Source organism: Erythranthe guttata, chromosome 3 (genome assembly GCF_056151865.1).
Source record: "Erythranthe guttata isolate IM_541 chromosome 3, IM_541, whole genome shotgun sequence".
Lineage (NCBI taxonomy): Eukaryota > Viridiplantae > Streptophyta > Magnoliopsida > Lamiales > Phrymaceae > Erythranthe > Erythranthe guttata.
In genome coordinates this window covers 9,559,709-9,572,075 of record NC_142535.1, presented here as the reverse complement: position 1 = coordinate 9,572,075, position 12,367 = coordinate 9,559,709, and the positions used below count along the sequence as shown (strand labels likewise).

Genomic DNA, 12,367 nt, shown 5'->3' with positions numbered 1-12,367 from the left:
CTAGGACTCATGATCAAATAGTTGTAGGTGCATGGTGCTTACTAACAGGCTACCTTGTCTTGACAGTCAGGACGGTTATAGTTTCTTATTCCGCTAAAAGTTCATCGGGTCAGCTTCATGAGAGAGCTTGGACATAAATTGAGAATTTTTTTATCGTGTTAATTTCGATATGATCTGTCAAATTCTCATCCTTGTCTCGTCCTTAGAAAGTTTAATGAGGAGATGATGTATAAATAGGAAAGATAAGGAAGACGAGTATGGCTATCATTTGGAAAATTATGTACCTAGTTCTTAATCACATATTTATGCTCTGTAACTTTTCACCTTTTCTCATCTTAATCCCAAAAGTGAATAAACCTGAGAATATGACTCAGTACAGACCGATTAGTTTTTGCAACGTCATTTCTAAATTTGGTTCCATATCAATAGCCAATCGTGTTAAATCGGTGTTGAGTAAAATTATTTCCTCGACCCAATCGGCTTTTGTGCCCAACAGACTTATAACCGATAATGTTCAGGTCGCCTACGAAATCAACCATTTCATTAATACTAACTCTGGGAACAATCCAAGTATATAACACTTAAATTAGATGTTATAGAAAAGCATATGACCGAATTGAGTGGTCTTATCTCCGGTATATTTTAATTTATATTGGATTCCCGATTGTTCTCATTAATTTGATTATGTTATGTGTCTCGTTTGCTTCTTACTCATTTTTGTTTAACGGCTCACAATATGATTTCTTAAGGCCCTCCAAGGGCTTAGGACAAGGTGATCACTGTAGTTGTATCTCTTTATATTATGCACAAAATGCCTTATCGCTATGGTGAACCGAGCTGTGGATTGTGGGGACCTCACAGGGGTTCAGATTGCCCCAACAGCCCCAATTGTGTCATCCTTATGCTTTGCGGATGATACGGTCATTTTTAACCGGGTTATGGTCTGGAATGCTCACACCATCAAGCAGATCCTTGCTAGGTATGCTGAAGCATCTTAACAATTATGCAACCTCAAGAAGTCTACAATCTTTTTTTGTCCATCGACGAGTCTTGCCGAGAAAAAGGAGGTCCTCTCCTTATTGGGGTTTCAAATCGTTGAAAAGCACGATAAATATCTAGGCTTGCCGGCCTCTATAGGAAAGGCAAGGAAGGATATATTTCGATACTTACGAAACAGAGTATGGAGAAGAATTAAGGGGTGGAGTGCTAAGCTATTATCGAAAGCCGAGAAGGAAATTTTAATTAAATCCGTTCTCCAAGTGATTCCCACATATGTTATGTCATCTTTCTTTCTCCCTAACGGATTGATTAACGAAATTGAGTATGTCATTCGTCACTTCTGGTGGAGAAATGGGAAGAGTAAAGTTATGGCCTGGTCAAAATGGAACGATTTATGTCGATCGAAGGAAAAAGGTGGACTCGGATTTAGAGACCTCCTTTGATTTAATCTGTCGCTTCTGGCCAAACAAGTGTGGAGACTTCAAATTTCCCGACTCTCTGATGTCCGAAATCTCTATGGAATGATTGATTTTTAATTGACTGATAAAATATAATTGGTATAATCTATATCAATCAGTCATATAGTCTATATTTAATCACTTCAATATATGCTGATAAATAAATTTATTGACTGATTCATTTAAATTATTAATGATTCGTAAAAAAGACGTTACAATGATATTAATAAATGTAAAAAAAAAAATGTCTTTCTAATTGTAATGTAATAATTAAAAATATAAATTTTATAAATTATTCAAATTTTACCAAAATGCCGAAAAGAAAAAAAATGATTGTATGTTTTCAAATTATTCAAATACACTAAATACTAGTACTTCACCCGTGCTATGCACGGATGCCAATTTTTAAATAAGAAAAATAATAATAATATGGAAACGACAATCTCTTTGTAATAACACGAATTCATAAACTTTATCTCTTTATAAAAACATAAACTTTATCTCTTAATTCAGAGTTGTAACATATGAAATTCAATTTAATATTACAAAGAAGAAAACATGAAGTGTGCAAAACACGATATGAAGATTAAGTGAAATCATTTAAAACATATGGTATAACTCTAATTCGTGGAATGCAATCTACTACACCATGTCAATCTTCTGCAAAAAAACAAATTTAACAACAAACACGGTAGCACAGAAGTAACACAATAGATATTCAAATAACCTTCAAGTTTATCACTAACGACGTTCAATTAGTGATGCACATTAATCAAACAACAATACAACGTATAAATATTGCAAACGAGATAAGACGTATACGTCATTATTGATATACCAATGCATATACCAAAACCGATACCAATACATATATCAATACTAATATCAATATTGATACTAATATCGATACTAAAACTGATACTAATATCGATACTCATACTAATACTAATATTGATACTAATACTAATACTAATACTAGTATTAATACTAATGCTAATACTGTTACTAATCGTATTCCTACAAATACAAATACTATTACTGGTCATAATCCTACAAATATTAATACTTATACTAATACTAATACTAATACTAATACTAATACTAATACTAATACTAAAACTAGTACTGATACTGATAATGATACTGGTACTGGTACTAATATTAATACTAATACTAATACTAATACTAATACTAATACTAATACTAATACTAATACTAATACTAATACTAATACTAATACTAATACTAATACTAATACTGATACTGATACTAATACTATAATACTAATACTAATACTAATACTAAAACTAATACTAATACTGATACTGATACTAATACTATAATACTAATACTAATACTAGTACTAAAACTAACTAATACTAATACTAATACTAATACTAATACTAATACTAATACTAATACTAATACTAATACTAATATTAATACTAATACTAATACTAATACTAATACCGATACTAATACTGATACAAATATTTATTATATTACTAATACTAATATGTTAGTATTGTTAATGTTAATGCTAATTTGTTGTACTAATGCTTATACTAATATTTATGTTAATGATAATCTGGATATGCTAATGTTAATTATAATTGTAATCCTAATATTATCCAAATTCTTATCATATTCCTAATCCTATTCATAACACTAATCATGATTCTTATAATCCTAATCCTAATTCTAATCCTATTCCTAACACTAATCATAATTCTAATCCCAACCCTAATAATTTTAATACTAATAGTGCTAATGCTAATGCTAATGTTCATTATAATTCTAATTCTAATTCTAATTATAATTCTAATCTTAATCCTAATCCTAACACTAATCATAATCCTAATACTAATACATGTCACTAATTGTCGTACTAATCATAATCATAATCTTAATTTTAATTATAATACTTATATTAATCATAATTCTAATCCTAATCCTAATATAAATTCTAATACTATATAAATCCGAATCCTAATCCTAGTTTAATACTAATACTAATTCAAAGAATATTAATTATAATATTAATTCTAATGCTAATACTAATCACAATCCTAATTCTGATTTTGTATCAATGTTTTTTTGCAATGATCTATTATTTTGTATAAAAACAATTATATTCAATCTCGCAACCTTTATGTCAACTTCCTTATGTGTGGTAGCTGAAATATCAAAAAACACATATTAAATGTATTAGAAATTAATATTTAATTATATTACCAAACGGACATTAAAATTATTTAAAATTTTATAAGGGTATAATAAGCAAACGTTAAGACGTAAAGAGAACAATAATCGTTGTTAATAAGATAAATTATGAAAATCCTCCTGGAGCTAAATTATGGAAAACACCCCTATTTATCGGTAATTACCGAAATTCCCATAATGTTTGTTTCTATCCACACGACCCCCTTAAGGTGTGATTTTTTACGAAAACTTTTTTTTTTCCATATATTTTTTATTCTACTTTTTAAATACAAAAAATACCCTTAGGGGGGGTAAAGGTAATATTAAAAAGTTGTGAAGGTGTTATTTAAAAAGAATAAATTAAGATTCCGTATAAAGTGCTCCTTATGGTAATTTTTGTCGCATGTGCAGGGTAGAATAATTATTTTTCGGGAAATATTTCAAGTAATAAAAAAAAATTCCGTGAAAAGTCATACTGTAAGGGGGTCAATGTAACACGAAAATAATTATCACGGAAACTCTGGTAATTACGAATATGTGGGGATATTTTTTCTTAAATTAGCCTAAGTTCAGGGGGTTTCATAATTTATCCCTATTAATATACAAATGAAATTGATTTACACGTATGATTTTATAATTATGTAGGATATTACACTTTATAAAATTATATCCTTATATATATATATATATATGTGTGTGTGTCTGTGTGTGTATGTGTGTGATACATGTGAAATTAAAATTGGTGCTAATTTGTTAATGCTTTGATCGGTAATTTCTTACAAATTAATATATTATATTAGTTAATAATTATAATAAATGACATGTACAATTATACAAAATGATGACGTGTTTTTTAATTAATTTTCTAAACCAATCAAATGGACACATGAGATGAATTAAGGACATGTCATCATTTTATTAATTAAATAATTCATGAAACATTAAATGGAAGAAACGTGTATAATATATATTATAAAATATGGAAATGACTCAGACATACTAATAGATATCATGCATAGTCTATATTATGCAATTCGTATATATTATCAAAAAATCTCGCAATAAACTCAACTTGTTATGATATTATCATATATTGAAATGATAAAAACTTATGATATTATGGTATATAATATACATATTATAGAGAAATGATTTATATAATAAATGCATAGCCAAATTTTAGAAAAAAATCAAAATATATGAAATATACATACATTTGTTTTTGTATTTTAATAATAAAAATATAAATTTTGTAATATATAAAAATTAAATTTTTCAATTCGGTTTAAACATTTAAGTCTATAAATATACTATATTTGCAAGAATTAAAATAAATGAAAATTAGTATGATATCAAAATACATGGAATGATGTTAATGTAAATTTTTAATTGTAAAAATACTATATTTTCAAGGAACATACAATGCAAGATCCAGAGCGTTAAACGACTTTGATTGATTCCCTACATGAGACACACATACATGGATTGAAATTAGGATCAAAATACGCGTTGCAAACAACACATTGTTTGAAATGAGCGCAAACAGTTTTTTTGATCTTCATAAAGTACGAACGACCATGTGTGTAGATAAATTTAATTGCATGAAAACAATTAAAAAAGTATATTAAAATTAAAACCCAAAAGAAAGAAATACAAATAGTACTAATATGTATATATAAAAATAATTATAAAAAAAATGTAATATAAAACTGTATAATACGAACATTGTGCACTTTGTAATCGAATGGTGGTAGATAAAAATGAAATGAACATTGAGGGGTTTATATAGTATTGAAAATGAACTTAATTCTATGGAAAATTTAAAAATTCAAAAGATTTATATATTAGTAAATCAAATCAAATCAAACAAATAAAGGATTCAACCCAAAAAAATAAAATAATAACTTGTGGAAAAAAATCTTGCAATATAAAAACATTAAATATGAAGATACGAAGATGATATGAAGGAATCTTGGAATATTAAAGATTCCTTTGTATTGGTGATTTGATATTTTATTTGAAATAGTAATTGACAAATATAATGCATAATCCGGTTTATAGTTCGAAACATATTATATAATAAATAGTGTTTTCGAAATATACTTTAAAACTACTGCATTTAGAAAATAATTTCTTGTCCTAACAATTGCGGGTTGGAGATCACAAAAAATTTAAAAAACAACAAATATGCTTTAAATTGTTAAAATATACTGCATTTAAATTATTAAATTTTCAAATTTCAAAATATTGCATATTTATTAAATAGTATAATAATTTTTAATTTGAAATATGATATAATAAAAATTATATACAAAAAATAGTGTATATTTATTAAATAGTTCAATTAAAAAATAAAACACTTTTTTATTATTATTTTTAATGGAATGGATATTCGAATATTCTAAAATATTGAAAATTTAAAAAAAAAAACAAAAAAAAAACAACAACAACATATTCCTTTATTTTAATATTTTAGTATTTTAAAAAAAAAATTTGAAAATTATTTGAATATTCGTAAAAAAATTGAGTTTCATGATTTTTTTTAAATAAATATATTTTGAAATACTGAAAATACAAATAAGATTTTTTTATTTCGAATTTATAAAATATTAACTTTGGAAATAATATATATACATGTGGCAATTATTTAATGATTGTGTAAATTTAAAATAGGAAAAAACTTAAAAACATCCATAAATAAAAATGCCACCTAATCAATTGAAGAATCCACCTCATCAATTGAACTCCAACTAAGCAATTTTGACAAATGACATCATCATTTGCCACATGTCAATCATTGAGAGCATAGATCCTCTTTTTATATTATATATAGATTACATAAATTATCCACGTGTATTAAAAAATTCATAAACTATTCAAATGTATATTTAAATTACAAATTTATTAACATAAATGTTTAAATTAAAATTTTAAATAAAATAATACAAAAAAAGACAATCAAAATACTACATTTTTTCCGAAAAATTAATTAAGATAATATGTTTCGACATTTTAAATATAAAATTCATGAAAGAATATGTATATGTGCTAATGTTTAAGGGGAAATTTGTTAGACCCTCCTTATTTTGGACTTATGTAGACGGATATCCTAGTTGCTAGATTAATATAGGCATTGGTAAAAAAGAATATAAAAAAAATAAAAAATGAAATAGTATATGGACATAAACACCCTCAATTAATAAGAAAACAAATCTCATATATCACTATTTTTCTCTTCAATCTCACGTTCTCTCTCTCTCTCTCTCTCTCTCTCTCTCTCTCTCTCTCTCTCTCTCTCTCTCTCTCTCTCTCTCTTCCTTCTCTGTTTTTTTTCTTGAATTAAAGAGGACAACAAGTATCCCCTCCCCCTCCACAAAAAAAATTTAATGATGTTGAATTTTTTTTCATTTTGATGTTTGCATTCGGCGAAATCATAGGTAGTTTATTGCTTGCAATTCAATAATGCAAGTTCTGATGGTTTTTTTTTTTTTTTTTTACTGTTTGCTGTTTGCATTTGGCGAATTTATAGGTAGTTTTTGTTTGCAATTCAATAATGCAAATTCTGGAAAAAAAATTTTGGTTTGCTGTTTGCATTTGGCAAAATCATAGGTATTTTGTCGTTTGCAATTCAATAATACAAATTCTAATTTTAAGTTTGCTATTTGCAGTTCACAAAGTCATAGGCGGTGGCGCGGCGGCAGTGGCGTTTTTAGAGTATGAGTTTGTAAAATAAATAGTATATGTTTTGTACAAATTAATTTAATTTTTAAGTTAATATTTAGAAGAGAGATGTTTGAGAATTTGTTTTAATAGGGAGATTTTTTGGGATTTGATTTGATTTGACTTAAGGGTATTTTTGCCACAATAAATATTATTAATTTATTAAAACATTAAGATTTTAGCTTGGATCTATATACATAAATTATAATATAGAGGGACCTATAGCAAATTGCCTTAATGTTTAAATGAATGTGCAAATGGTAAATATGAAACAACTTAAATACATACCAAAATACAAATGTCAACTAAGTAATTGACAACTGTCTAGACATCATCAACTGAGTGTCAACTAAGGAATTATATTTGAGCAAATAACATAAGCAATTTGACATATGTCCCGTTCATTGACTCTATAGTTCATCTTTTATATTATATATAGATTGATTGACTTTAGACTTTTCGAAAAAGAAAATCAATGTTAGGGAAAATTTGTAAAATTATTAAAATACTGATACAAAAATAGAAATATATATTTGGAGGCCTAAGCAATTGCTGTTAACTGCCTAGAAGAAAAGACAACATCTGGTTGAATGTAGAACAAATGTAGGAGATATTGTTTGTAGTAATGAAGACATTAGTTTTAAAGTATGTGCACATACTCATATTTTTTCGGCGAAATTAAGGATTGACTTTTCCCAATTCTTGAATGTTTTCCTTACAACTCATATAAGTATCAACACTCTTTAACCACAAAAAGTTAAAAAAGAAAAGAAAAAAAAAAAAAAAAACACCACTCTTACGGTCACACCGAATTATAACTTGTAAACTTTCTTGATTAATCAGTTAAGTTATCCAACCCCATTTCATTTCCTCATTCAGATTTCACAAACATTAATTAACAACTGAGGTACATATATAATATATACGTTTATTGCAGGAATTGTTAATATATATAAAAAAGGGGAGTAAATTAAACATGAGTGGGAAGAATGGATTGCCGAAAATTCAGACAGATAAGAAGGCGGCCGACGAGAATATAATATGCCACGATGACAGTGCGAAGCCGGTGAAAGCTCAGACAGTAGATGAATTGCATTCACTTCAGGTTAAAAAATCGGCCCCCACCACTCCCACAGTCGGTGTTTTGGGCTTATTCGCCCCTTCCCCCGCCCGGCCGGATGAACAGATTCAGAAACAACAGCTCCAATCCATTAGGTACCATAAACATATTAATAATAATAACATCTTCTATTTACGTACGGATAGACACGTGCATGCACGATTATTTATATATTAATTAATATGTGTACGTCAACGGTATCTGGATGGAATTTTCGAATTTCGCTGATTCTGATTGAGAAACAAAAACTGACTTTTGAAAAAAAACACGAATTCTTGTGTTTTGAATTATTTTTTGGTAGGAACAAAAATTATATTAAAGTATCCATCCATATTTATTCCGATATATATATGCATGCGATCGGTTTTCACTTTATTATGAATTAATATACGAAATTGGCATCATGTAAAAACAGTGCATCACTGGCATCGCTGACGAGGGAAACGGGGCCGAAGTTGGTGAAGGGAGATCCGGGATCAAGGAGTGAGAAATCAGCACCTGTGAGCCACAAGACTACTGCTGATGTCACTCCTGCTCCTAACAATAGTGACAGCGCCCTTAAGTTCACTCACATTCTCTATAACCTCTCTCCCCCTGGTAATTACATATTCATTCATTCACTCTTTTATTCCCTATAATAATATTCTATGTGTGCACACACATGATCCATCATGCATGAATATAAATGATATGTAGAACTTTACGAACAAGCCATAAAATACGAGAAGGGATCTTTCATCACATCGACTGGAGCAATGGCGACCCTATCGGGGGCCAAAACGGGGCGATCCCCGAAAGACAAGCGCGTCGTCAAAGGTGAAAACAATGGGGATGATCTTTGGTGGGGAAAGTAAGTGTTTATTTATATATCTTCAATCATATATATTCTTCTCCAGAAATAAATTATTATTCAACTGTGTTTTAATTTGATGATTCTGATAGGGGTTCACCCAATATCGAAATGGACGAGCACACTTTCATGGTTAATAGAGAAAGAGCTGTGGATTATTTATGCTCTTTAGAAAAGGTATGTTGGGGGGCCGAGACCCCATATACTCTATGCTGGCTCCGCCACCGATGATTAGTAAACAATTTTTTCAGTAATCAATAATCTAGCTTAAATAGTAAAAATTAGTAAAATAAATTAAGTATTTGTTGATCAGGTTTACGTGAACGATCAATTCCTGAACTGGGATCCAGAGCATCGCATCAAAGTTAGAATCGTATCCGCAAGGGCCTACCATTCTCTGTTTATGCACAACATGTGAGTAAACGAATAAAATTCATTAATTATATATATATTTTGGACAATGTAACCATATATATTAATAAAATTGGACACAGGTGCATCCGACCAACTCCAGAAGAGCTAGAGAACTTTGGTAGTCCGGATTTCACAATATACAACGCGGGAATGTTCCCATGCAATCGATACACGCATTACATGACATCATCGACAAGCATAGACATAAATCTTGGAAGAAGGGAAATGGTGATATTGGGCACACAATATGCAGGTGAAATGAAGAAAGGTCTTTTCAGTCTTATGCATTATCTAATGCCTAAGCGCCAAATCCTCTCCTTACACTCCGGTTCCAATATGGGCAAAAACGGAGATGTCGCCCTCTTCTTTGGTTTATCTGGTATTGTACTATTTACAAATACTACACATCTCTTTAATTATATTTATATCTCAGGGGGATGGCCGTAATTACCCTTATTTTTTTCGTATTCCTTTTTTTTCTTTTTTTTTATTAAGGTACGGGGAAGACAACACTATCTACGGATCAAAACAGGTACTTGATTGGAGATGACGAGCATTGCTGGAGCGACAATGGTGTATCCAACATTGAGGGTGGTTGCTATGCCAAGTGCATTGACTTGTCTAGAGAGAAGGAGCCTGATATTTGGAATGCAATTAAATTTGGATCTGGTATATATATATATAATTCTTCCATATTCTAGTGATGCATGTAAATACCGTATATAATAATTGGTTTATATTCACCGATTCTTTCGTTCTGTTTCAGTACTGGAAAATGTTGTGTTTGAAGAGCACACTCGATTAGTGGACTACACGGACAAATCTGTGACAGGTATATACATGAATTTCATTATGCAAAGACAAATAATCCTTTTTCTCGAGGCATGTTAATCATCTCTGTATCGTTCCAGTTTTCTCTATTTTTTTGGGAATAAATTGAAGAAAAATTAAGCAATCATGGTTAGTAAAAGAGAATTACCTTTTATTGTTGTTTTAGTTTTAAGTTTTTGTGTGATGGTTGCAGAAAACACACGAGCAGCGTATCCGATAGAATACATTCCAAATGCAAAGATACCGTGTGTGGGGCCGCATCCGAAAAATGTGATTCTACTGGCATGCGATGCATTTGGTGTGCTTCCCCCTGTTAGCAAGCTAACCATGGCCCAGACCATGTATCACTTCATAAGCGGATATACTGCCCTCGTAAATGCAATCCAATCCCCTCTTTTTTTTTTCTTCTTTTTTTGATAGAAGTATACTTATGCATGTAATAAATGAATGTGTGTACGTAGGTTGCTGGAACAGAGGATGGAATAAAGGAGCCTACAGCAACATTTTCTGCATGCTTTGGTGCGGCATTTATTATGTTCCACCCGACCAAGTACGCTGCAATGTTGGCCGATAAAATGCAGAAACACGGAGCCACTGGATGGCTAGTTAACACCGGCTGGTCCGGTGGAAGGTACGTCAATATAGTTCTCAAACTTTTCATTGCATTATTTTATATATACATATATAATAGGTTTTATATTCCGATTTCCAAAATTATGATCCTCCATAAACTTACACAATCTAAATCGGGATCATTTTTATTAAAAAAATAAACAGAAAAAGAAAAGAGAAAAAAAGAAAAAGCAAATCGTCTGGAAAAGGTGATAATACTCTTTCTATATTGAAATTAAGTGTCGTTTAAGGTTGATGAACACTAATTAAGAAAGTTGTTAAATAGTTTGATTTCCTAGGACAATGTTATTATTTGACAAACTTACCCTTTTATATGATTTATCATTTTCTCTTTATATCACACTTCATTGATAACAGAGTAAACTTCAAAGAAAAAATTGTGGTGCCTTGAAATTATGAAGTGATAGTTCTTAATATTGGAAAAAAAACAAATCATAAAACACGAGGTGTCTCCCATGTTATACGTACAGCTATGGATCGGGGAGCCGCATTAAGTTAGCCTACACTCGGAAAGTAATCGACGCGATACACTCGGGTTCGCTCTTGCAAGCAAACTATACAAAGACAAAAGTATTTGGGCTTGAGATTCCAAATGAAGTTGAGGGTGTGCCTTCAGAAATCTTAGATCCCGTTAACACGGTATATACATACATCTTGTTTCATGTGTGTGTGTGTCTATATATACATATATATATATATAGATTAGTTGTAATAATTGTTTAATTCCTAGTTCATTAATTGTACGTTGGATTATTTATTGCAGTGGTCGGACAAGGATGCATACAATGAGACACTGCTAAAGCTGGGAGGTCTATTTAAGAAGAATTTTGAGGTATTTCTTGACTACAAAATTGGAGCTGACAACAATCTCACTCAGGACATCCTCGCTGCTGGACCCAATTTCTAATTCTTTCGCTTCAAACATAAATAAAGAGAGGCTAGTATATATTTTTTTTAATTTTGTTTCCTTTATCATTTTCCCTAGTAATTTCTCTCGGTTGGTAATAGCGATTGATTAATAATTCCTCAGTTTCCCCTTTTGTATTTTATTTTTATGTTTCCGGCAGGTCAGCCGTCGTTGATCGCCGGTCTCCACTATTGTTTTGTTTTTTTAAACATTTATTTTTTAAACTATTTTCA

General features: G+C 29.9%; 1 protein-coding gene across 1 annotated transcript; it reads left to right on the top strand.

Annotated features, from left to right (window-relative positions):
• The first annotated feature begins 8,009 nt into the window (after positions 1 to 8,009).
• On the top strand, positions 8,010 to 12,367 carry LOC105961578 (phosphoenolpyruvate carboxykinase (ATP)). The gene is made up of 13 exons (XM_088815495.1): positions 8,010 to 8,221; positions 8,317 to 8,594; positions 8,915 to 9,096; positions 9,196 to 9,349; positions 9,442 to 9,526; positions 9,663 to 9,763; positions 9,844 to 10,142; positions 10,259 to 10,432; positions 10,530 to 10,595; positions 10,788 to 10,966; positions 11,056 to 11,225; positions 11,698 to 11,866; positions 11,991 to 12,367. Exons 2-13 carry the CDS (start codon positions 8,356 to 8,358, stop codon positions 12,132 to 12,134), a joined length of 1,962 nt encoding a protein of 653 aa, XP_088671621.1. The 5' UTR covers positions 8,010 to 8,221; positions 8,317 to 8,355; the 3' UTR covers positions 12,135 to 12,367.